The sequence below is a fragment of the Raphanus sativus genome, chromosome 4 (genome assembly GCF_000801105.2).
Source record: "Raphanus sativus cultivar WK10039 chromosome 4, ASM80110v3, whole genome shotgun sequence".
Lineage (NCBI taxonomy): Eukaryota > Viridiplantae > Streptophyta > Magnoliopsida > Brassicales > Brassicaceae > Raphanus > Raphanus sativus.
In genome coordinates this window covers 38,113,959-38,138,640 of record NC_079514.1, presented here as the reverse complement: position 1 = coordinate 38,138,640, position 24,682 = coordinate 38,113,959, and the positions used below count along the sequence as shown (strand labels likewise).

General features: G+C 36.0%; 7 protein-coding genes across 8 annotated transcripts; 1 reads left to right on the top strand and 6 right to left on the bottom strand.

Moving 5' to 3' along the window:
• Positions 1-103: 103 nt before the first annotated feature.
• Positions 104-1,430, bottom strand: LOC108850917 (F-box/kelch-repeat protein At2g43270-like). Its single transcript, XM_018624371.2, has 2 exons — positions 991-1,430; positions 104-925 (listed from the first exon to the last, which is right to left on the bottom strand). The coding sequence occupies exons 1-2, from the start codon at positions 1,397-1,399 to the stop codon at positions 210-212; spliced, it is 1,125 nt and encodes a 374-aa protein (XP_018479873.1). The 5' UTR covers positions 1,400-1,430; the 3' UTR covers positions 104-209.
• Positions 1,431-4,141: 2,711 nt separating this feature from the next.
• On the bottom strand, positions 4,142-4,967 carry LOC108820236 (uncharacterized). The gene is made up of 3 exons (XM_057008618.1): positions 4,766-4,967; positions 4,538-4,669; positions 4,142-4,450 (listed from the first exon to the last, which is right to left on the bottom strand). The coding sequence occupies exons 1-3, from the start codon at positions 4,889-4,891 to the stop codon at positions 4,388-4,390; spliced, it is 321 nt and encodes a 106-aa protein (XP_056864598.1). The 5' UTR covers positions 4,892-4,967; the 3' UTR covers positions 4,142-4,387.
• A 4,601-nt stretch (positions 4,968-9,568) lies between these two features.
• On the bottom strand, positions 9,569-10,644 carry LOC108848741 (small ubiquitin-related modifier 5). The gene is made up of 3 exons (XM_018622174.2): positions 10,365-10,644; positions 9,990-10,139; positions 9,569-9,884 (listed from the first exon to the last, which is right to left on the bottom strand). The coding sequence occupies exons 1-3, from the start codon at positions 10,461-10,463 to the stop codon at positions 9,828-9,830; spliced, it is 306 nt and encodes a 101-aa protein (XP_018477676.1). The 5' UTR covers positions 10,464-10,644; the 3' UTR covers positions 9,569-9,827.
• A 136-nt stretch (positions 10,645-10,780) lies between these two features.
• LOC108848740 (vacuolar protein sorting 38) lies at positions 10,781-13,771 on the bottom strand. 2 transcript variants are annotated; one of them, XM_018622171.2, is made up of 6 exons: positions 13,313-13,771; positions 12,634-12,840; positions 12,018-12,198; positions 11,683-11,822; positions 11,277-11,504; positions 10,781-11,198 (listed from the first exon to the last, which is right to left on the bottom strand). In XM_018622171.2, the coding sequence occupies exons 1-6, from the start codon at positions 13,487-13,489 to the stop codon at positions 11,082-11,084; spliced, it is 1,050 nt and encodes a 349-aa protein (XP_018477673.1). In that variant the 5' UTR covers positions 13,490-13,771; the 3' UTR covers positions 10,781-11,081. The 2 variants fall into 2 exon arrangements, with proteins under 2 accessions (XP_018477673.1, XP_018477674.1); XM_018622172.2 differs by having other exon boundaries at positions 11,683-11,819; positions 13,313-13,767.
• Positions 13,772-14,580: 809 nt separating this feature from the next.
• LOC108853537 (probable xyloglucan galactosyltransferase GT13) lies at positions 14,581-16,097 on the bottom strand. The gene has a single exon (XM_018626949.2). The coding sequence runs from the start codon at positions 16,006-16,008 to the stop codon at positions 14,581-14,583; it is 1,428 nt and encodes a 475-aa protein (XP_018482451.1). The 5' UTR covers positions 16,009-16,097.
• A 925-nt stretch (positions 16,098-17,022) lies between these two features.
• On the bottom strand, positions 17,023-22,152 carry LOC108854600 (26S proteasome non-ATPase regulatory subunit 1 homolog A). The gene is made up of 13 exons (XM_018628204.2): positions 21,875-22,152; positions 21,346-21,415; positions 21,085-21,190; positions 20,816-20,924; positions 20,572-20,740; positions 19,851-20,329; positions 19,606-19,741; positions 19,260-19,508; positions 18,970-19,190; positions 18,620-18,878; positions 18,269-18,501; positions 17,662-18,181; positions 17,023-17,573 (listed from the first exon to the last, which is right to left on the bottom strand). Exons 1-13 carry the CDS (start codon positions 22,018-22,020, stop codon positions 17,235-17,237), a joined length of 3,036 nt encoding a protein of 1,011 aa, XP_018483706.1. The 5' UTR covers positions 22,021-22,152; the 3' UTR covers positions 17,023-17,234.
• Positions 22,153-22,743: 591 nt separating this feature from the next.
• LOC108849291 (cytochrome b5) lies at positions 22,744-23,931 on the top strand. Its single transcript, XM_018622839.2, has 3 exons — positions 22,744-22,902; positions 23,310-23,376; positions 23,462-23,931. The coding sequence occupies exons 1-3, from the start codon at positions 22,813-22,815 to the stop codon at positions 23,710-23,712; spliced, it is 408 nt and encodes a 135-aa protein (XP_018478341.1). The 5' UTR covers positions 22,744-22,812; the 3' UTR covers positions 23,713-23,931.
• Positions 23,932-24,682: the final 751 nt, after the last annotated feature.

Here is a 24,682-nt window from a genome sequence, read left to right as displayed (position 1 = left end):
AAAGAAATTTTTGGATTAAAATAACAAAAATAAGATACATGTGAACTTTGCCAAATAACCAAATTCCATGAAATATACACTACTAATTGGAAAACGAAGTGAATAAAAAAAAGCACTGTTTTCATATATTACCTTTCCAACTATAAACATTATGATACTCTGATAACGCAAAACATGATAATACTAACATAAAACCACGTAAGATGATATCAAGATCTAGACAAACGGGAACGATTGCTAAACATTACAAGAGTCACAACAACAGTGGTGATAGCCAAAATGCTCGGGGTCTTAAGTTTCATTCGTCTAAAAAAGTTGGATATCCGAGAGGACAAGGGCACGTGATCTAGATGTTGAAGTCCATGTTTCCTGATGTCCAAACGTCCAAGGCGGACCAAATTTTCAACAAAAGGAGATATCACACAAATCTCTTCAGCTATGAAACGAACTTCACCCGTCTCTGGGTAACATTTGAACAACCTTTTGTTGCTGTCTTGCAAGAAAAGATTTCCTTGCTTAGAAACCGCCACTGGCCTAGTAAACAACCAGTGATCGTTCTCAATATAGGTTGCGGCTAAGGCTAGACGGTGTTCGTCAAGGTTTGCCACCTGGCATGATTTTCCGAGTGCTCCTAACGGTAGTCCAACGTCACGCCACTCTTGTGCATGAAGATCCAAAGCTAAAAGTTTGTGATCATCAGGACTTACTTCTACCCAATAGATGGACCCATTTACACATGTTGACTTCCTTTTGTATCCTATCTCATAAGGAGGCGGACTCAGTTTCTGCCACGTCCCAATGTTAACATCAAGAATCACCCAATGACTGTCAAAGACCATCCTCACTATTTTATAGCTCCCACTCACATTGTCTCGCCCGAATCCCATCCTCCAATATCCAGGGAAGACATCATATAATATATGATCTGTGGTTATCAATGAATATTTATATATACAACAAAAATGAAACTATATATATATATATATTTACCTGAGTAACGATTAGCAGTAGCACAACAGGGAATCGGTGGATCTCGGCTGGAAGAGAATCTAAGAGACTCTCCGGTGGAAGGGTTGAAAACATTGACCCAGCCTGGTTCGGGGATGCAGACCAGACCGTCACATGACATGGACGGTAGTGAGGCGAGATCACACTGTAGATATACTATCTCGACCTCTTCGTCCCCTTTGGACCGCGGTGGGATTTGGTTTCCGTGGTCTCCTCCCGCAATGATTGTCGTCTTCGTTTGAGCATTCATGATACGCCCCCTCCTCCTCTCCTCGAACCTCCTCGACTCGAGTATTGATCTCCATTGTTTTGAGAGGGTTCTGAGTTTGACGATGGATTTCAGTGGCAGTCGAAAGAAGATCTCTTCCAGTAGGTCGGGAACTAGGTACATGGGATCAGGGTTATCTTCTTCCGCAAGTGATTGTCTTTGACTCTTTGGTGTTTGTATAAGGCAGTCTTTGTCTAAGTAGGAAAGTCAACAGGCTAAGCCCAGCCCATTCCAAAAACCTGCAAAAATCCGAAATATTTGAATCTAGTCCCACCCAAAAATATTTTGGATATATATTCTTAAGTTTAATAGAAAAATATTTAATTTATAACATAAAATCTGTAACTAAATTTTATGTTAAACCTAATTATAAATATATCCATAATCTATCTTATTAAAGCTGAAGTACAATTTCGGTGTGTTTGGATACTTGGATAAGAGTATTAAAAATATTTGGTGTGTTTGGAAACATGGATTGTAGTCTTTTAAAAAAAAAAATTGTTTGGAAACAAAAATAGTAGTATTAAATAGAAAAAGTAATGGGCTTAAGTTATTAAGTCCATTATAAAAGAATGTTGTCAATATATATAAAAAAAATACAATACAAAGCCCAATTTGAAATACCAACCCAAATTATGATTTTTGTATTTCATATTAAGTTTTAAAAATATAATATATGTAATTATTTATATGATGATACGTATTAAATACTTTTAATTATATGATTACTTATATGATGGTACATATAAGATACGATTAATTATATGATGAAATTATACGATATATAATAATGACTAAGGATGGGTTTTCAGACATCCATACGGGTTTGGTTCTGATCGGTTTGCGTTTCGGGTTTTCGAGGTCAAAGATTTCATTCCTATTAGGATGTTTCTAAATTTTTGTTTGAGTTTGATTCGGATCTTTGCGGGTTTGGTTTGAGTTTGGATAACCTATTTAAATGATTTTTAAAGTTTCAAATCACTATATATTTAAAATTTCTCAAAATCTATAAATAAAGTAATATATTACCTATAAATTTAAATAACATATGTCAGAATACCTAAGCTTAACATATCAATTGGTTTGATTTAAAATTTTGGATACGAAATCAATAATTATTTTAAGTATTTTTGGTGATTTGAGTATACTTTAACTATTTCAGATATTTGTTTTTGACTATCTATATATATTTTCAAGTATTTTAAACCAATTTAAAAGTATCATTCTTGATGTTTTATATACGTTAAATATAAAAATAATTAATATATAAGTATATAAATCTATTTTTAGATAAATTCAGGTACACAAATACTTCGGTTCGGATCCGATTCGGTTCTCTAATAATTACATGAAAAACAAATATCATCATATTTTTAAAAATATACATCTGCGGAGGTGCAGAGATCAAAGTCTATAATCATTTATTTTAACAACAAGCCAAATAAATATGTTGATTGAAGTGCGAATAAAACAAAACTAGAGAAATACATAGTTTACCAGAGACACTCTATGTGTCGAATTTATTATAAAGAAATTTTTTATTAAAATAAATAAATTCAATAATTACAAACAAATAATATATTTCATAAAAGTGAAAAATAATACCCGCGCTTTCGAAGCGCGGATCAAAATCTAGTTTGTAATTAAATTTTATAGAATGTTTTGTAACATTTAATAGTTAGTTGGAAAAAACATTAATTAGTACTAGGTAGATACCCGCGCTACGCAGCGGGATTTTTTCTACATTAAATTTTTATTAAAATATGTTCAATTTGATATTGTTATTTGTTTAAATTTTATATTATTAAAAATTTTGAGAAAATTGTGATTAAGAGATATCAATATAGTTTGGTTTTGAATTTTATTTTTTTAGTAAATTTTTTTTTAGTTTTAAGGATTTTTATATCTTTGTTAATTTATTGTTTTGTTGTGTGGGGGATTTTTGTAATATATATTTTTTTATTTTATGCATGATGTAAAAGTTTGTTTTAATTTTGATATTTTTATTGTTATATTATATTTTGAAAAATACTTTTGTTCACATAATCCGACGTTAGAAATAATATAGTGTACTAAAAGGAAAGAAAAAGACATCGACATTCACATAGAGAAGAACACATAAGTGATCAGATATATTTGGTTGTCCACAACATTTTAAGAGAATTGGGTCTTCTTTGTTCTTCTTGCTTTAGTCTCCTATTTTTATAGAATTCAATTGTTATTAGGTAATAGTGAAGGGAATGATATGTACATGTTTCTCTGTATCGAAGATTGTTTAAGATTTTTTGTAAACGACGTTCTTTGACTGTTGATGTTGTTCTTTATGTTGGAGCTTCACTCCAAAATTCACTCCAAATGTTTAAATCTTTTTTTTTTGAAGTGACTCGAGATAAGGCAACTTAGAACTGTCTATGACTGAAAACAGGTTTCAACATTTTTCAAGCTTTTGTTTATTGTCATACCATAACAAAATCTTATTGGAAATTGTCTTCTTTTCATCTTAAGTCTGTTGTTTTCAAGCTTTTCACCTAAACAAGTAATCACCAGTTTTGTGCGTTGGACAAACCATCTTTCTAATTTATGTTTCTTAGAAGTATGACCAGTACGTTTTCCTTTAAGTCAAGAACGATGATTTGGTAGCCAAAGTGTTTCATAAAATGCTACGCTTTAAAGAAAAATAAATCATTGTTACTGGTCAATTAATTAAAGCATTGCTGGTTTATGTTAGTTTACGTTTTGGCGTCTGGCAGATATTATTTTCTTTTTAGTTTTGCTATGTCTGGCAAAATTTATATAGGTTCTGAAAGAAGAGACTCATGGAGTTTAGCTTTTTCCTTCAAGACAATTTTAAATATTTTTCAGCAAGAGTCTTTAACATGTTCCAACTTTTGAAACATATAGAACTTTGATAAGACCATCACCGCGACAATGCAGCCATGTCTTACCCTTCATAAGAATGAAAAATCCCTTGAAGCACCGATTTAAGTGCTCTCGCAGCTGTGGCTGCAATGCACATAAGGAATCAAACAGATGAAACCTTGGCTCACCCTAAAGACAACAAGTCATTAAGAAACATCAAACAGACAATTAAATACAGATGTGATATCACAGCTAACAATGAAAATCGAGAGGAAGCAAACACAACACAAAGAGAGATGTCCTTCGTCCTGCCTCCTGCAACACCAAACCAAAGAAGTTGTGACAATAACAGCGGACATGTCTTAAGAAGAAAAAAGAAGGCAAGATAGAAAATTGTTATACCTGTAAGATGATCAAATATATAGCTTCTAGTGTCTGAACACGAATGTCAGCATCAGTAACTGGCTCTCGCTCAATGGCAAGCGCACTTCCAAGCTCAGGTGGCATTTCTGAGATATCTTCCTCACTGTATATCTAAAGGAAGGAAAAAAACCGAATAGTCAGAAGCTGTTCTCCTGTATAAAGAAGATAACCCATTTTCTTAGCAGCTAAAAAACGAAATCAACAAACCTTACTGCCTGCAACTGGCAGGAGCAGAGCGGGCCAGAGAAACTCTGATATCAAGAGTATATTCTCAAGATGGTTCTTGGCTTCAAAAGAGCAGTTACAGATAGTCCCAGCAACCTGAAAACTCATAAGCGTAATCCATGTGGTTTATAAACTTAACGAAATCATGAGGGAAACATACCTCAAAGGCTACACTAAAGCTCCATTTTAGTTGATTCGTCTGGACCCCAGGAATGACTACAAAGATAATCGGTAGTTGGCCTGTATTTGGCAATCAACCTGCAGAGAGATAAAAAAATAAAATAACAATTCATTAGACAACTATAAATAGAACAAATAGAAAAAAATTTAAGAAAAAGAATGCTACAAACCTGCCTGCTCTGTAAAGCATTTAATAATTGATGCCTTAATCTTAAGTCTCTACAAATAGAAGAAACATAACCATTGTCAAAATCAAAAAGAGTGCAAGCAGTAGCAGTGATCAATTCCACCGAAACCCTAATTTCTCTAAACCCCAGCCTCTCTAGACAAGTAAATATAACAATAACGAAGGGGCAAAAAAAGTCAAGGCTGTCTGTGTTGATGACCGAAGCCTTAACTCCAAGGCTAATCCGCTTAATGGCATTAGACAAGATGGTTACCGTAGCTAACTGGACTTTGATACTCCCCATCCATCAAATTGAAATCAACACCATCCACAGCCGCGGCCAGATCATATTCCGTCTGCTTAACGTTTACAGTCTGGGCTTTGTCATGGAGCCGTTACTGAAACCTAACTGGGCTATGGCTAGAGCGACGAATAGGAGTGGGATCAATCATCGACTTAGTCACTCGTATAACCTGTATGGTCTCCGAATCGGTCGCCGACGCTTCCTCTGATGTGGAGTTAGCGAAGAAGATGCTTCGTTTCTTCCGCATCGTTTCTCTCCTAGACATCAACGGAGATAACCAAATGACGTGGAGAAACCAAATGTTCTAACTGGTTTTTAATGTTTTTTCAGTTAATGACATGTCGATTTCTCAGCAATCTAAAAGTCTGATGTGTCAACATATGGAGAGAACCTTGCTTTATTACTGTGTGGATTTATTTTTTTAATGTTCTGGATAATCAATATCTAAAATGTTAATTATGTAGAAATAGTTATTAAATTTTTGTAGAATTTAAATAAAACTTAAAGTCCATATACTAGAAATTTTAATATGAAAAAATAATTTAGCGTATTAAGCCCAAATCATATCCAAGATATGATAAGTTTATTGAATCTAATATATATATTATTTACTTGTTTGAATATTTTCGTGTCTATTTTATGAAATGTAAAAAATTCTATAACCGTAGTTTACAAAATTGAACGAAATATATTTATGTGCACAATCGATTAAATTAAATGATATATATAAGAATTATGGATGATATTTTTTAAAAAAATATTTACATTAATAAGTGGAATGTCATTGTATTGTTAATTATTTTAAAACATCTAAATTTTCATAAAAGTCAGTTATAATTCTTCGTTTTTGAATATCTGTCATTTTAAACTTTTCTTCTTCAACAAAAATATTTATTTCGTATGTTTAAAAAAAAATATAAACATGCCAAATTTAACAAAGTTTAAATTATTAAATGTAAAGTAAAACTTAATATAAAAGAACAAAACTCTTATGCCAAACACCAACAAATGTTCCACGCTTTGTATTTTCGGAAAATACATGTTCTACAAACCTTTATTATTTTTATAATACAATGTTGACAAATTATATAACATAAAACTAAAATTTGCATATGATTACAAAGTACTAAATGGAACGTTTAATTGGCAGCTCCGGGCGGATATGGTACTAGTAACAAGTAGACTACGTTATCGCACTTTAAATATAGGGAAATTTGGAGTCATATCCATAGTAGAAAAAAAATTAAAGGAATATACATAGCAACAACATGACAACAATATTCTGTATATTTTATGTAATATTACATTTCTTACCTTTAAGTATATTCTTATGCTCTGCCTTTTGATCTTGCTCTTTCTTTTGTTTTCTTCAGCTTTTTTTTCTTTGTTCTTTTTTGTTCTTCTTCCCCTCCCAATCTTATTTGATATATATATTTTTAGATCAAATATAATTCAAGTGAATGATAATTTAAGTAAAAATATACATATTTTTTACATATACCAAAACTTAAAATTTTTCATACAGATTTTTAAAAAAATATCGGACGAAAATTATACTATACTATATTTGATTCATATTAAAGTAGAATAGTATATCATTACTTTGAACGTATATATAAAGCAATGATTTACTAATATGTTTAGAATACAAATCTATTTATCAAAATAGTATAGTTCCTCTCTATTTCCTCTTCATATGTCCACCCCCCCTGGTTCTTTCTCCTCCTCCTCCTCCTCCTCCTCCCCATCTCCTCCTCCCCTTACTCTCCCCCTCTCCCTCCTCCTCCTTCTCCGCCCCTCTCCCTCACCCTCCCCTCTTCGTCCTCCTTCTCCTTTTTAGATAATATAGAATATATCAGATTTTCTATGCTATTTACATAATAAACATACTACAGTATAATACGTTTTGCATGATGTATGAAATACACGTGCACACACTTTAGGGGGAATAAAGTCAAGACTGTGTGTAGGGTTTAAGGTTTAGAGTTTGGATTTAGGATTTAGGTAACTCCGTTAGAGTCTACGGTTTGGGTTAAGAGTTTGGGTTTAGAATTTCGGGTTTGGGTTTAGAATCTACGGTTTGGGTTTAGGGTTTAGAGTTTGTGTTTAGAGTTTGGTTTAGGGCCTACGGTTTGGGTTAAAAGTTTAGACCTTGAAAGTTATGGTTTAGATAGCTCAGTTATGGACAATTGTTTGGTTTTACAATTTGGATTTAGGATTTGGGTTAAGAGTTTACAGTTTAGGTTTAGAGTTTTGGAGTTTGGGTTTAGTGAGGTTTAGGGTTTAGGTAGCTATGTTTGGGTCTATGGTTTGGGTTAAGAATTTGTGTTTAGGGTTTAGAGTTTGGGTTTAGGGTTTAGATAGCTCCATTATGGTTTACGGTTTGGGTTTAGAATTTGAATTTAGGGTTTGGGTTTAGGGTATACGATTTGGGTGTAGGATTTAGGAATTTACTGTTTGGATTTAGAGTTTATAATTTGGGTTTAGGCATTGTGGACATAAATATAAATGAAAATCTTATCTGTTTGTGTCGAGTATTCCATACTATATTATAATCACATATATTATAGTCACATAATTGATGAAACTGAACTTTGTAACTAAATTAATCCTTTGTATGACTATACTATATGATATATAGTATAGTAACATAGTTTTAGCATTGGAGTACCAATATCACACGCACGCGCCGTAAAAGAGAGTGTGGTCATGTTTGTGTACAAATTGTCTCATATATTGCTTTTAACTATGGCATGGTTATATTCTTCATTTTTTTCTGCTATGAATATAGAACAAAATGCTTAAATATATATAGCTTATAAGTTTATGTTAACATCGTGGATGTATGTATCACTTGAATCTAAATCTGTATAAATACACGATGTTAACAAATATTATATAAAATAGAATTGTGTACGTAATTCCATATATATGCTTATGATTTATCGTTTTCTTCAATAGTATAGTTTTACACAAATGTAATCTTCAGATAATCACGTTACAATTTTTTCCATTTAAGTTGTAATTCCAATTTCTTATGGAAGGATACTATATGTGTTTTTTATATAACATCAGATACTATATGTGTTAAATTATTTAAATACAGGAATATTAAATAGCATAAGAAAAAAATTGAATCTATATAAAAGAAGACATAGCCCCCCCCCTCCATTCTCATTCCGTAATCTCTTCGTTGATTTCTATCTTGGAGTAATCAATTAATCTCTAATAGTTTCAAACTTTCGTATATGGATTTGCCTGAGTTTTATTACAAAACTGAGGGTGCTTCGGAGAGCATCCCCATGCATGATTGGCACGCATAGCACCGTAGCTTATAACCTTCGCCGTGCTATTTTTTTCGTATGAAACATCCTCAGTGCTATTTTTTTTGTCTGAAACATCATTCGAAATATTTTCCGGGTATGAAACATCCTTCATGCTTATCGTAATCGCCTCGGAAACTAGAATAATTGATAGAACGAGATATAAAACCGCGACCGTATTCAACGTCGCCATGAATCTTTAAGACGAAGTAAATTAAATGGGTTTTCACTTAGTTTTCTTACTCATTTTTTTTTGTAGATTTCGAAATTTCTGTTGGTGCTTTATATAAATGGTTGATTGTGCATGCTAAATCAAGTTAGTACTTTTGGAGGGTTCCTTAGTTACGTAATTTCAGCAACAACTTAGTTTTACAATTATAGCTATTGTTTGTTAGCTTTAACAAACAAAAAAAAATTTGTTATTAGTTTAAATAGTGCATTCGTATAGATATATATGTGGACGTTGAATTCGCAATAGGTCTTTCTGGTTATGAATTATGATTACAATCGTTTGAGAGAATTTTGTTCATTTGTAATCTGTTTGTTCAACTCGTTTTTGTGTTCTACATTTTACAAATTTAACCACAAACTTGGTAGACCGGCTAAAGAAGTGTTGAAGTTTCTTGACTAGTAACAAGATCAATATTTATGTATAATGAACCTCAAAGCTTATAAAATGGTGTTTAACTTATAAGCATATGTTTTCAAGCAAAACTAATCACATAATCCACATGAAAGTAAAAGTAAGAAGTCAAAGTTTGAGCAACTAAAATCCAGACAGAGTCAGAGCTGTACGATAAAGAGACAGAAACTTTTCGGGTATCAATATTCCTGTCCTGAAATTTTAATTAATCAAACTACAAATACCGAGAGATAGAGATAAAAACATACTGTAATTAATTTCCTCGACAATACGAATTAAAAATCAACTGGGTAACAAAAGTTCAGACTTTAAGATGCAACAACAACTACAAACCAGAAATTTGAAGTCTAATAATGAAAATTTTTAATAGTTAAAAAGGTCTTTTAATTTAAAAAAAAGCCTTAAATGCTTTCCTAGCTCCGGCGAGATTAGCCACCACCTTGTTCGGTGAGAATATCAATGATATCCCCTTCTTCCATCATCAGCTGAGGTAAATAATTATATTAATTAACCTTAAATTGGTAAAAATCTACAAGGTTTAAAAAGATGGGAAGGGGAGGGTGAAAATTTTAAAACAAAAAAAAAGGAACCTGAGCAGGAGTATGTCGTGGCTTGAGCTCTTTACGGCCGAAGATGAATCTGACAGTTCCTTTGTCTAAGTTTCTCTTGGTGCAGCATGCATCCATCAGTTTCTTCATATGTGCATTATAACCAATCTTATAAACATCCTCTCTTCCATCCTGTTAAAGAACATGTGTGCATTTTCAATTTTCTTTTTTTTTATAAATATATCAAGAATTTTTTAAAGAAAATGTTGTAACAATTATTCTTTTAACTTCAAAAAAGCATAGAAGAAAGTTAGCCAGATCGAGCAAGAGAAGTTTCTATTTAAGGAAAGAGAACACCCAACACTAAAAATCTCAGGGCAGCAATCCTTGAGAAGATGCAGAGAGAAGGAGAGAGACCTGTTGGGTCTTGACCATGAGGGTAATCTTCCTTTGGGGAGTAGGAGATCGAGACTTTGATGCAGTAGATGCAGAGATGGTCGTAGAGGAGCTCACCATTGTCGTGTCAACACAAAAAGGAAACTAAAAGAATGAACAAACGTTATCTCTACTCTAAGAAGGTTTTTTGAGTTCTAGAGAGAGGATGATAAAGAAAAGTGTGAAACTGATGAAAGTTAAAGAAAAGAGAGCTTTTGAGCATTAAAGGACGATCCTCGCACTAGACTACTATTGGTCCATCACTCTCTCTTTTTTTACTTTTCCTTTTTTACCCTTGGTCTTGTGTTTTTTGTTTGCCTTTGAGTCATCAACATCATGCGTTGTTACACATCCCAACACTCAACAGTGCGTTGAAACTTGTCAGTACGACTCAGAAGAAAAATGCTCATAAGGTACAAATTCAAATATATTTCAAATGATACAAAAAAGAGAAAAAAAAAGTGATACATCTGTTAGAACTTATAAGAAAACTAGACTAAGCTTTTGTTTATTCTCCACTTCAATAACATCACACCTAAGAGAGGTGAGCCTCGTCCTAGAGAGAATGTCCATGTCTACAACTTTCTCTAACGAATAAACAATCTGACCTTGTGCCTCCACTCTTAAGAAGATGTAAGAGACATTGAAGACGACAGTGTTGAATATCCGATCATCATCATTAGTTCGTCGTCATCATCATCAATAATCTATATAATCTGGAGACTGGATGATTCGGATTAGCTCCTTGAGGTTAGCTAGAACCTGACGTGGTCCAAGACTACTTTCTCCCACAAAGTTCAGGAGTTGCTCAATGTTCTGTGATGTGATACTATGGTTAGTTGAAGGGAGAAGTAAATATGCATCATCAAAAACAAAAACTGACTTTTAACTAACCTTGTTTAATAAGAAGACAGCATAGGCAGCTCGATTTGTATCTTGACCATCCAGAAACAGAGGGAACTCTACAAATTTAGCATTTTCGGAAAGTGTGGAAACTGGAGGCATATCAGAAGCTGAAGGCTCAATGTAAGGCGCATAGTCCCGTATATATGTTTTGGAACCACCTAGGCGTAAAGGATAGCGAATAGGCACTCCCAAGTAAGGAGCTAACAGAGAGACGGCCTGCAAAATCCAAAGCAGGAAGCCTTTAGTACTTTTTATCAAGACTATTAATCCAAATAGGGTTCGTTTCATAGAATGCACCAACAGATATAAGGCCGCACACAGAAAAAATGAAGTATGAAGCAAGTTTTAATGCATATATATCAGTAAGCGAGGAAAAAGAACGGAACACACATACATGAGCTACATATCCTAGGGCAGTTGCTGACTTCTGAACTTCCTTCTTGTCAGTGAAGAAGCTCATCTTTGTAAACGGGGCCATACTAAAAGGTAACCCCAAAATTTTCACGGATCCTTGACTCACAGGTTTAGTTCCTGCTAAAGCCATAGATAAAGAACAAGTCAAGCAGGTGAGATGCTGCAACTAAAAAAAAAACTTATTTTCAAACACTAACGGCAACAAAGGCACAAAAGGGATGCACTGGAAGATGTAAAGGAGTTGGTCTCGTTCTCATCAAAATCTATCTTCTTACTTCTAATAATAAGCTTTTTAACTGCAACTACAGAACTGACCTAATCTACTGCCACCTGGAAATGACTCCAGTTCTTGGTCTTGCGAAGGTCCAGCCTCGATCTTCAGAGGGTAGATAAATGAAACTTGAGATATCATGTACTGCTGCCTCTTTCTCAGCTTATTCGTTACAGTCTTCAGATGAGCATAACCACTCTCTCCTTCTAGTTGACAGTTTGACTCCTGCAAAAGAAATGGAAGTTTAAATAAAGTATCTACGATTCAATCATTCACCAATGGTCAGAGCATGGAGAACCTAACAGCAAAAATCTGTTTGCCAGACATCTAATATTAGAACAAGGAGACAGTTTAATGAAGAATTGTAAAACGCAAAATATACACACACAAAAATACACCATAGCCAACGATGGGGCAGGCCAAGACAACATGGGGAAACAACTAATTTGAAATAGCCAAACACCATAGTCTCAATATGATTCATTTGCCTTCGTAAAAAAAAAGATTAGCTTGCATTGAATGAGGTTTTATACCTGCAATTTATATTTGAAACAACTAATTCCAAATAGACAAACATCATAGTCTTTATAGCAAACGTACAAGTGACGCATACTACTTCCTACAAAAGATTTATTTTTGTTTGCATTAATGAGATCATACCTGCAATTTGGTTTTAGCGATGGAAAGGGTTGTACCGCCAACAAGCAAAGACCGCACTTCGGCACTGAGAACATCCTCTTTCTTTTTAAGATCCTGCTCAGTAACTTTGCAAGCAACCGATGTATTTTCCACCATCAATTTCTTCGCTTCCAGCCGCTGACGCATCTCTTCAAGCTCATTAGTGCGTCTCAATGATTCAGCACTAACCTGCCCGAAATTTAGCCGCCCGCTAATACGCGGGCTAATCAATTAAAGCTCATCGAGTAGAGAAAGTAAGAGATAAAAGCAAGATGCATCACAATAAAAGCCTCAAACGCTAACTAAGTAGTGCATCTATAACAATGAGACCATAGCTTCCGTGTAATGACCACACAATTGGTCCTCATCAAAATTGCCTTAAGACAACGCCACTAAATAAAAATTAATGCTTTCATACCAGACAACATAAGGCCAATAGCTTCTGTCCTCACAAGAAACTTCTTAAGGTGAAAGTCTCAAACGCTAACTAAGCAATGCATCAATAACAATAAGACCCAACAACAAAAGGCTATAGCTTTGAATGTATTTCTAGCTAAGCTTCATCCACATTCCTTATTACAATACCAAAAACTGATGCTTTCTAATCAAAAACCAGACAAGCTCACAAAATGGACAACACATGGGTATAAGAGAAAGAAACCTGAATAAGAGACTCGAGTTTTGGCTGAAGAGTTAGCTTCTTCTCTGTGGCTAACTTCAGAGCAGAGGAGAGACTCCATAACCGAGTGAGCTCATCGTCGAATTCTTCCCACTCGATAACCTTCGCATCTTCTTCTCTATCGCCTCTTGACGAACTTGGCGCCGTTTCTCTTTCCATCAACAGCTGTCTCGGAAACTACGCAACGGAATCAAGTCTTCGAGTTTCATCACCAGGAACCCGATGGATAATCGGATTAGAACAATCACGGACCCCTAACTAAACTGATCGGAATCGGAAGAGAATTGACTCGATTGGCGATGATTGGTTCAATCGTAGAAGGCAAACGAATGGAAGATCGATATGTTAGAATCAAATTGTGCAGGATGAAGAAGCTTCTCAGGCTTGATTCGTCCTCTGAATTTTTTTTTTTTTTTGAAGTTTTCTTAATTTAGGAAAGAGAGAGAGAATCTCCCGGGTCGGATATTTTCGGGCGGGTATTTTGTAAAGAGCAGTAGGGACCGTTGGATCCACGATTTAACGGAAAAGCATGATTATTTAACCAAAAGTTGTGTGTGCCGAACCAATACTATTCCTACCGGTTTTCTCGGTGTCGAACGGTTAATCATGTTCTTATTGTGTAATCAAATTTAGATATCTCAATCATGTAACTTAGGAAGGAGAAAGAGACAACGTTGTAAATTCGATTTTAGGCCGTATTCGTTTTTGTATTTGAGTTTGATGCAACATCTAGGTATAATATCTGAATACAACATATAGATATTATATTCAGATATTATTTATTTTTCTATTTAGTATTTGCATTTAGATGTAAATCTTGATGTTAAGTTATTCATTTTTTTTATATTATAATAAAATTTGAACATTGTAGGTAAAAAGATTAAAACAAGCATGGTTTTTATTTTAATAATGAAGTTATAATATTTAAATAAATATATTTAAAATTAATTTTGTATTTTTGTGGAAAACTCAATTTTGTAATTTCGACGGATTTGCAATTTTGAAAAATATAATTTTATAATTTTTGGGATAAAACATGATTTTACGGTTTTGTGAAAAGAAATATCTTCCAAAAGTCAATTATTATATATAATAAATAAGAAAAAAATTTAAAAGAAGAAAGAGAGATTTTATAACTCTTGTGAACCATTTGTATATTATTTGTAGGAAAATTATATTATTCTTTTGAATTAAGATTTCAATATTTGTAGCAAAATAATGCATTTTAGAAAGAATATATTATGAACCATTTATGTCATTCCTAGATTTGGGTCACTATCTTGACTCTTGAATAATGATGACACTCTCTCAAGAACCTTACTCACCGCAATTTCAAACGCATCTTCAATCCTCTCCGGTCCAACAGCCCCCGGTTTGGCATAGATTATCTTCGGTATAATCTTCTCAACCTCATTCCTCATACTCAAGATCTCTTCTTCACTAATCATATTCAATAGCTTCTCAATACTAACCTTACCATCTCTCACATCTTCTTCCGGAATATAAACCGAATACTTGGTATGATCATCCGGGAAATGCCATTTGTACTGAACCGAATCTAGGCTAAAGAAAACCGGTATACAACCGGCTAAAACCGAGTCAAACGTTGATCTCCTTGTAGGTGTATCTCCTGGTGGTTGTAAACAGAAAACCGAATCCTGAAACACTTCCATCACCTTAACCGGGTTACCGCAATCCTTACTCGGTGTATCACAGTTAAGAAACTTGCATCTTTCTTGTGACGCAAGGCACTGTCTTATAACCTCTCCTCTTACAGATTCCTCCATCTCCGGCCTTGGAGCTCCGACAAACGAGAACAAGTATCGTCTCTGAACCGTTCTTACTTGCCTCTGCCATGTCTTAACCTCGGTTCTGGTCTTAGGATGGAAGTAAGTTGGATAAGGAACCGCAAACTCGTTGCTACAACAAGAGTTTGTCTCGATAGATAACATCGTCATGTTCTCAAATTCAGGCAAACGCATCAGTTTGTTACCCCAATCAGAGTCTTCATCAGAAGCCCTCCTGAAATCACGACCAACTCGTCCCGTGATAAAGAAGTGATCTCGTCCGTGCATTTTCCTCCACTCTGGTCTCTCCCTAAGCCATCGAGCAAGATCTTCACCGAGTTCGTCTCTGAGCTTCACGTTGTAATCCAAAAAGCGTCTCACATCGAAGCCAGCGTAGAACGGGACAAAGATCGCTGAAGAGAGGGAGGAATCGTTGGTCAAACACTCGTAGTGTCTCATCTTCTCTCTGAAGATAAACTCAAGCATGAACTGGTTCGTCGAGTACCAAGAACCGGTCTCGGTGGTTAATACCCTTGTTGTGTGGTTATGTTCATCCTCCAAGATCGGTGGACCGAAGCCAGAGTTAACTAGGTACTTACACTTGTTGCGTAACTCGGCATATGATTCACAACTCTCTATGAGATCATCATTGAATCTACTGGGAAGATTGTGGGTATACACGTACCTTCCGGCGCAAGTATCTGTCTCTCCTTGTTGAGTCTTTAGAGTGATATTTTGGGTTTCTTGGTCGGAAAGAAAGAGATAGGTTACGGTTTGGTTGATGTGAGGGACAAAGAGTACACAGAACACAAGTACTGGTAATATGTGTATCAAAAGATTTGGAGCTTGTTTCCTCACAATCTTTTTCTTTTTGGGATTGAATTTCTCCATTGACTTGATTGAAGATGGAGAAACAAAAGTCTATTTTGTGAAAGATAAGATTGCTTTACAGGTTGCTCAAAAAAAAAAAAGATTGCTTTACAGAAAAAATAAAAGAATGTTCTTTCACTTGGTGGAGATATGAATCTTTAATTTGTTTTCTCTTTGCATCAATTAAAATGGTTTCCTACACTTATATATATTTTTTTGCATTACACCCACATGTATGATGTGTCTGAAATATAAAATGACACAGTCCCTAATATTTTAGAGAATTTATATAGATATGGTTAGTGCTACTACCTAATGAAACACGTCAAGCTTATAATGATACAATCATTCAAACTCAAATATTTTAAAATGACCTTTTGACACTTTGACAAATGGATAATACTAAAAATAAAGACCAAAACTAACATATTAGAACATCATCGTTGGGGGATGCCTGCCCACCCAAATTGCAAAACTGCATTATCAATAGTTAGAATAAAATGATATAGAATGATTTATTGCATCAATTCCAAAATATTTTTTACCATTTTAAATTAAATGGAATGAAATAGTTTTTCTATCAATTCCATAAATAAATAGATAAAATAAAATAAAATAAAATTTACATAATAAATTTGACGAAGAATGAAAGAAATCAATCGATTCCATTTTACTATATTTTATTCCTGTTATTGCATTAATATATATTCTACCAATTCTTACACACATTTGCCGGTTATTTTACTCGACAAAGGGAAACAATTCAAAAAAAAAAAAAATCTTGATGGAAAAACATTACAAAATGACAAGAAACCTGAAGCTAATTGTCATTTTGTTAGTGGTTTAAATCTTTAATTTAATATATAATTACATAAGCAATCTAGGATTACACTATTACTATATGAGTAAAATGCTTTAAGAAGAGACTCTTCCAATAATCTACTCCATTCAGTTGATAGATTTAACATCCGCTAAAATGTATGCAGAGTCTCCTACTGATAGTGTTGTAGACGTTAGATATTTGATCGAGCCATATGAAAACGAAATGACAAACTTTTTAGAGTTCAAAATAATCATTACAAGAAACGAACACAAAAAAAGTAGTTGAACTTGGTTCCAATTTCAAATGACAAGAAGCAGTACGGAAAAGCTGAAAGTAAGATAATGCGTCTCTTCTCTCTTAGCTTTAGTCTTTTCAACAGATACCAACAACGAATTCCCACTAATTTTAAAAAGAAACTAAAAAATCAGGTAGCGTATTCGAAGGCCTGTGGAGGTTGTGGCTCATCATCTACAGCCATAGCCGAGGCTGTGGTTCCTTGTGTAGCCGCAGCAGCTGCACCAGTTGCAGCAGAAGCTGTTGAAGTTGGTGCATCCGTCAGAGAGAGAACCTCTGGCTCGTGTTCACGCAAGTCCTTGAGAAGAACAAACCCCGATGGAGCTAGCTTCACTGGTACGTATCTGCTGTCTTCAAGTAGCTTAATGTACTTCTCTTGGGCTGGGACTACTCGTGCTGGGTTCACTAGAATCTCAAACGCTGGCTCTGGCTCCGCAGCTTTCTTCTCCACCGGTACTGTGCTATCAATCTGACAGTTACGTGTAATTGTAAGAAAGAAGCAAACCTTAGACGTCTAAACAATCACAGAAACTACTAGAAGAGGCTAGATACATTACCTGCATAGAGTCACCTTCCTTCTCAGCCGAATCTTTCCCTTTCCCAGAGCCACTTTCATTGACGGACTTCTCCGCACCAGATGCTTTTTCAGCATTAGCTTTCTGCTCTGCATCTTTCTTAGCCCTAGCTTTGGCTTTAACTGAGGTCGAGAGAACAGCAGTTGGAAGTTTGGCAGCGGTATTGGCTGTAGGCACTGTGGTGGGCTTTGGGTACTCAAACAAAGACGGTTTAGCGTGTGACATGAACTCGAACTTTGGGACCTTAAGGTCGTAGTTCAAACCGATGAACGCTGTTGGTGAGAAGGCCAAGCTGATGAAGTAGATCAGAGGGTACCAGTACCAAAACTGGCTGAAGACAGCGAGGCCAATAACAGCAGTGACTTTGTCGTGTTTGGTCTTAGAGAGCAATCTTATAGTGACGTTCCTACCACCGGCATCGAGGATACCAGAGGCCAGAATCGCTCCCATCTTGCTCATTGTGTCTTCGTGCTTGTCGAGTATGATCTTCTCAAGTTGGCGCCTAGAAAAAACATATATAAAAACTCAAAGTTTTACCAATAATATTCTCTAATCTCCCAATGCTGAAGAGAAATAGATGTGTACTAACCTGAATGTTCCAACACGAGAATCGCTTGCTTCGCTGATTTGGACCATCACCATGGCCATTGCAATCAAAGCACCTTGACGGACAAAGTCAACCACATCTGATGTAAGTGGCTCCAACAAGGATATTGCTTCGCTGAGGCCAGTGCCTGCACAAGAAATACCCACTGCAAGTGCCGCTCCATAGCGAACATGTGGGTTGTACGACTCAGAAAGTAATGATACAATACGGGGAGTCTACAAAAAAAGACAATAGGCGAAATCTATTAGTGAGAGGATAAGCAAACACAAGATCCATGGAAACACTAAGAAACAGAAGTTAGAGGTAACAAGTAAGGGAGGATCTGAAACTGACCTGCTCTGGATCAGAGTACAAGACAAATCCAAGTGCCAGAACGGCAGTCCTTCTAACATCATCACTAACATCAGACACAGCAAAGTGTAACAATTGGCGAATTGCCTTATTGTTTGCTGTTCCACTGTAAGCCAGTGCCAGTGCGTACATGCCACCATAACGGATGATAGGGTCTTGATCTCTAGTCATCTGCTCAATCAAAGTGTCTGCTCCTTCTTCTCTGCCGTATACTGTAAGAGCTATGCCTAGAGCCAAACCCCTAAAAGAAGCATACAAGGAAACTGATTAGAGAAATACTAAATCAGAGTATGTTGGACCCTCATCACCAAAAAAGTTCCTTAAAACATTACCTTATAATCTTCTCATGCTGTGTCTCGTGAGCATAAGCGAGCATCTCACTTGCCTTTTCAGTCTGAGTCCCAACCAACAATAAACCCATGCTGATGCCAGCAGCTTCACCAGCAACCGCACTGTCAGTATACAGAACGCTTTTTACATCATCATATATCTCTTCATCAGCTGTCCCAAGAGCTGACAAACCAAGACCCAAGCAAGCCCCATGTTGAATGACCTACATCCATATTTTCGGATTACAAATGGTTGACAGGAATTGAGAGACTGTGTCAAGTAAGATAATCACCTCAACATTGGTACTTCGTAAGCTATCACGTAGGAATTGTTTGATGCCCTCGCCATGGTTCGCATGAATCAGGCCAAGGGCATACAAAGCTCCTCCTTCGGAGTAAGGACTTCCACCACCACCTGCTCCTCCCTGAGGCAAGTATGGAGCCATCAATGACCTACCCTGTTGCAGGTGACCTCTGTGAATAACACCTAATCCCGCCGTAGCACTAAACTTAGCCCAATTGGTGGCCCTGCTTAGCCAATCCTGCCAATTATTAAAAAATGAGTAGAGTTAAAAACACTAAACCCACACAGTCAAACTCGAACATAAGAACAATATTATAGTGGGAGTCAAAATTTACCAAATTCTCTCTAAGAAAAGTGTCAACTGTAGTTCCAGCATGCATGATGGCATTAGCATATATTGTAGCACTGTGGCAAACACTGTTCCGCATCTCAACAGACTGTTTGATTGTCTTCAGTATCAGCAGGTCCGATCTACAGGAAAACAATATTATCAATGAAGCATATGATTAGTTCCTGAGATAAACTATTTAGAAGAAAAAGTATCTCATCTTAAGATATCCAAACTTCAACAGTAGCTTACTTGTTGTGGCTGTAAAGAAACTGAAGAGTCAGCTGAATAGATGTCTCCCCGGATAAAATTCCCTTAATCTTGGTTAGCCTTTCAGCATATGTAGCGTCAACTGGATCGGTCTCGTGCACAATGGTTGGAGTTGGAGCTGGAGCTGGAGCTGGAGCTCCATCCGCCATCTGAACATCCCCCGAGGGATTCTCATTTGGAGCATCAGTAATTTCAACGGCCCGGACTGTTTCTACAGGGCGTGTTTTGGGAGCAGGGAGGCGATCTCTGACACTCAAGAGGAAGGCCTGGTGCTCGTTCTCTACAAGATCAAATGCAATTTGCAAGGCTAATAAAGCATCGTCCTTGCTCTCTGAGCGAAGAAGCTTCTCCAATATGCTTGCAACAGCTTGTGGTTCATCCAAAAACATGAGGCATTGACAAATGCTCAAATAATCAAGAGAAGGCAGCTGCTGGTAGACTTTAACAAGTAAAGTAAGCACCTGAAAGAATAAACAAGGATGTCACGACTAAAATAAAACACGCTAGACAAAATAAACATAACAGGAAATGGAACAGAACTTCAGTTACAGCTCAGAGGCGGAGAACGCTAGCAAACTGAGATTTACATGTCAATACTAAATGATCACAATATCTACTAGATGAGGCAGAACCATACTGTTTTACTCAATCAGAAGTATCAGAACATCTACTTTCTATTCAATCGAAGTCAGTCTTATCTTACCTCATGTCTGTACTCTCTGCGGTTAACAAAGGAATGAGAAACATTGATGCAATATGCTAAAGTCCCCTGAACATTATCGCTCTTTGTGATAGCTTCCTCCAACTTATCCAATCTCCGGCATTCTATCGCAATGCCCATGGCCTGTTGATACTTCCCATCAGTGATGCATCTGCAGAAAAAAAAATACGTAAGAATAACTGAGGCATTAAAATGATTAGAGCAATATAATTGTCGGCATACATACTTTTCAAGCATTCTTTCAACAATGGCCTCCAGCCTGGGATCAATGTCCACCATATCATTCGACTCGACTGCCTTTGATCTGAGACTGGCATATTCATCTATAGCTTTGGCTGAAAACATAACAAAGGCATTGGGTGAGCAAAAAATTAATCCAACTTTGATATGTTTTTATCGTACATGCATATTGCAGTCAACAGTACCCTAGCTAGAGTTTAGTCAAAAAGCACAAAGAAAAAGAGTAAACACAGAAACAAGATTCTCAATTCTCACCTAGAAGCGTATGAACGTAATCAGTATCTTCTGAAACATCAAACTGGGGTCCGGCTCCAAGGGCATAGGACAAGGAATCATTAAGCTCGCCCAAGTAGTAGAAAACCTGAGACAAGATTCGATCATCAGCAAAGGGGAAAGACGACCATCATGCGTTCAGTGTAACAATTACACATTTCCCCCCACTAACATATATACAGCAAATACCATCTGTAACCACTAACCAGACAACATTTTAAGTTAGCAAACAGTAGAACGTACCTTAGACACCAACAACGCAGCAAGCTGTCTCTGATGCAAATCGAATTCTTCATCTTCATATAAACTCTCACTGCAAACAAAAACGTCTCATGAGTCAAGCGATATAAAAGAAATCACTGTAGAAATCTAACAACTAATAATTTAACAAAACCTAATCCCTGTGCCAGCACAGCCTACAACTTTACAGTAAGAAAAGTTTCTACGCTAAATCGGTAAAATAAATAAATGTATATTATAATGTCCAGGAACAAGTTAGAACTCAATTACACATTCACAAACCACAATAATCACTACAGAAACTTGCTAAAGCTAGTCATATCAAATAAAAACACTATCTTTTGTCTCAACCTAACCATTATATCTGCATAAATTTGAGCTTAATTGACCCAAATCGAGAAGACCCATCAACAAAGAGAGGTCAACTAACCCAAATCTACAACCTTTACTCGAATTCTCCACAAAGCAAAACAGATCGAACTGGGAAACAAAAACCCTAATTCTCAAACAGGCAAATTAAAAAAAAAGTTACATAATTGGAACGCTGGTGGAGATCTCGGGCCAGAACCGATCGACCAAGTTGTTGAGATGCGAGAGCGCGTGATGCTTCAAGGAAGGCTGAGGCTCGTTGAGCATTGCCAGTAACCCTCCCGCTGAACTAACCATAACGGCCGCCATTGATGAAAGAACACTAATCGAGATCGAAAAAACCCTAAATAAAGAAAGCAAATCCGACAATTGTAACTAAGAAACTCTCGTCTTGAATCTCAGCTGGATTCGAAAGTGTTTGAGTTGGAGAAGGAAAAGGAAAAGGGAGTTAGATGCAAAACTTAATCGAATATTTTAGACTTACCCAACAAGTCAGGATATTAAAAAACTACCCCGAAAGTATAAGTTAATTGGACTTTGGGTCATTTATACTTTGTAAATTATGTTATAGGTCCCTTTAAGTTTAATATTTACAAAAGACGTCTAGTACTTTTCTAAATTGATTGGTCTGTCCAAGTTTAATTTAGAGTAATTTGCAAAATTGTACATCATTTCACCTACCGATCTTGAATGAAGAAGACGGCGAAAGTGGAGCACAACCGCAACATTTGCACTGTCCACCTACCCCACCCACCGAACCGGGAATAGCAACTGTACCAAACCAATGTACCAATCGGTTCAACATTGGTGTTAGTTAAACACCTAAATGTCAAAATAGCATAGTAACAATTAAACTAGGTCTAGTTAAGAAAAATAGTTTGCAATGTTTTCTTTAAAATATAAAATTTCTAAAATCAAATAAATAATTTAAGTAGACCGGTTTCTATTCACTTGTAAATGAACCAAACCGAACCAAAGTAAACCAGATGTCTTAAAAGGTCCTATCACTCAACAACTCTTTCCTCTCGGTTTCGTATAAAGTTAGTAGCTTTAAATCTCAGTGTCAGGTTTTGGTGGGAGGTAAAGAAGCAAAAAAAAACAATGGGGGAGAAGGAAGCAAAGATCTTCACTCTCTCAGAAGTTTCAGAGCACAATCACGCTCATGACTGTTGGATCGTCATCAATGCAAAGGTTTTCTTTCTTCTTTCTCCTTACTCTCAGCTCTGAAACTAAGGATCTGAAGTCTTGGTGATTAGCTTCTGATGAAGTCTCACACTTTCTGAGTCTAAAAGCACCAAACATATGCTTAGGATTGAGCTCTTTTGATCTATTTACCTGATCTTGAACTGAAGATGGAGAAATGTAAAAAAAAAATATTTCTTCTTACATCTCTGTTGGGAATGAATAGCTAACACGTGTCTATCAGTAGTTGGCTTAGAAGATCCATCATTGTGGTTTTGTTATTAACTTGTTAATGAATCTGTAGAGGCTAGTGGAGTATTTTGTTTCAAGTTGTTACTATTAGTCTTGTTTTATTCATAAAGGGAGCAAGAATCTTATGAACTTTCCTCTCTGTGTCTCCATTGCAAACATCGCAGGTGTACAATGTAACCAAGTTCCTTGAAGACCATCCAGGTGGAGATGAAGTTCTCCTGTCTTCAACAGGTATGTACAAACACGCAACTACCAATATCACTTAGTGTTGATCGATATACATAGCATTTTGATCTTGATTCTACTCCTTTTAAAGGCAAGGATGCAACGGATGATTTTGAGGACGTGGGGCATAGCGAGAGCGCAAGAGAGATGATGGAACAATACTACGTTGGAGAGATTGATCCGACAACAATCCCGAAGAAAACCAAGTACACACCTCCGAAACAGCCTCACTACAACCAAGACAAGACCTCTGAGTTCATAATCAAGATCCTCCAGTTCCTCGTTCCCCTTGCCATTCTCGGTTTGGCAGTTGGGATTCGTATCTACACCAAGTCAGCATAGTAGTCTTCTTTTCCATATCTACTATATATAGAGAGAGAGAAAGATTTAAGTCTTTTGAGAAGACAAATCTCGAAGTCTCTCCCCTTTGTTCCTATCTTTTGTTGTGTGAACGTGTTTTGTATTGTTTCTTACGTGTTGTGATGAAGCCGCATCTAAACAAGCAGTCTTGCAGAAATGCAGCTGATATTGATCTAATATAATTCATGTTGCGAAACCAAAGTTTATGTCTTTGACTGATAATTTTGAAGATTATAACACTTTCTTAAGATGAATCTACAAAGGAGAAACTAACCAAGAAGCTCTCTAGCTGCAGTATGGAGTTTTTAGCAGATACTTCATAGTGTGTGGAAGTTAGTGACTTGAGCTCACTAGACCACATCCCAACACAGAAAGAGTCCAAAACTTGTTCTGTAATTGTAGGGTCTCTCTCTTGTACCTCTCCACCGCTTTGGCCGCAAGTCTCAACCGCAGACACAAAGTTTGATACTTGTTAAACTTCGACAGCAATACATTTCATTTAAAAACACATCTAGATTGGTTTCTGCGGTTGGTTTGGCGAAGGTTTGAACGACGTCGTGTCGAGACTCAAATCAATACAATCAGCAAAAAAAAAGAGTTTTGTGACGATGTTTCGATGATAGATCAAAAGACGATCACAATGATGATGTGTAGTGGGCAAGAACTTACATGTTACGATAAAAAAATAGTGGGCACAAATCACCAAGTGGAAAGTACAATGGACACAACACACTAAAATGCTAGAAAGATTCTCTTTCTACCACTTTTGCTATTAGTGAGAAAGACAGAGACAACAAATACCACTATAAGACACTATCCATATCCATAACGAACAGCTTTTCTGTTCTGTTTCTCTATTATCAGTATATATATTCCGCATATATATATTTGCATGTTTCTCACCTGTCATAGTGATGTTATATGTCTGAAGAACACAACACATGGACCATAA

Bases quoted from the DNA above. Each gene is read 5' to 3' on its own strand.
- LOC108848740 (XM_018622171.2), bottom strand. From the start codon at position 13,489: ATGGAAAGAGAAACGGCGCCAAGTTCGTCAAGAGGCGATAGAGAAGAA. The intron at 12,841-13,312 runs GTTTCTTTCTCT...AATTTCGGGCAG, and splicing joins AACTCGAGTCTCTTATTCAG to GTTAGTGCTGAATCATTGAG. The intron at 12,199-12,633 runs GTATGATCTCAT...TTTCTTTTGCAG, and splicing joins TCGCTAAAACCAAATTGCAG to GAGTCAAACTGTCAACTAGA.
- LOC108854600 (XM_018628204.2), bottom strand. From the start codon at position 22,020: ATGGCGGCCGTTATGGTTAGTTCAGCGGGAGGGTTACTGGCAATGCTC. The intron at 21,416-21,874 runs GTAACTTTTTTT...TTTTGTTTGCAG, and splicing joins TCCACCAGCGTTCCAATTAT to TGAGAGTTTATATGAAGATG. The intron at 20,741-20,815 runs GTATGTATGCCG...TTTTTTCTGCAG, and splicing joins GTTGAAAGAATGCTTGAAAA to ATGCATCACTGATGGGAAGT.
- LOC108853537 (XM_018626949.2), bottom strand. From the start codon at position 16,008: ATGGAGAAATTCAATCCCAAAAAGAAAAAGATTGTGAGGAAACAAGCT.
- LOC108849291 (XM_018622839.2), top strand. From the start codon at position 22,813: ATGGGGGAGAAGGAAGCAAAGATCTTCACTCTCTCAGAAGTTTCAGAG. The intron at 22,903-23,309 runs GTTTTCTTTCTT...CAAACATCGCAG, and splicing joins GGATCGTCATCAATGCAAAG to GTGTACAATGTAACCAAGTT. The intron at 23,377-23,461 runs GTATGTACAAAC...CTCCTTTTAAAG, and splicing joins AGTTCTCCTGTCTTCAACAG to GCAAGGATGCAACGGATGAT.
- LOC108848741 (XM_018622174.2), bottom strand. From the start codon at position 10,463: ATGGTGAGCTCCTCTACGACCATCTCTGCATCTACTGCATCAAAGTCT. The intron at 10,140-10,364 runs GTCTCTCTCCTT...GTTCTTTAACAG, and splicing joins TCATGGTCAAGACCCAACAG to GATGGAAGAGAGGATGTTTA. The intron at 9,885-9,989 runs GTTCCTTTTTTT...TATTTACCTCAG, and splicing joins CACGACATACTCCTGCTCAG to CTGATGATGGAAGAAGGGGA.
- LOC108850917 (XM_018624371.2), bottom strand. From the start codon at position 1,399: ATGTACCTAGTTCCCGACCTACTGGAAGAGATCTTCTTTCGACTGCCA. The intron at 926-990 runs GTAAATATATAT...TGATAACCACAG, and splicing joins TACTGCTAATCGTTACTCAG to ATCATATATTATATGATGTC.
- LOC108820236 (XM_057008618.1), bottom strand. From the start codon at position 4,891: ATGAGTTTTCAGGTTGCTGGGACTATCTGTAACTGCTCTTTTGAAGCC. The intron at 4,670-4,765 runs GTTTGTTGATTT...TCCTTCCTTTAG, and splicing joins TGCCAGTTGCAGGCAGTAAG to ATATACAGTGAGGAAGATAT. The intron at 4,451-4,537 runs GTATAACAATTT...TTGGTGTTGCAG, and splicing joins TATATTTGATCATCTTACAG to GAGGCAGGACGAAGGACATC.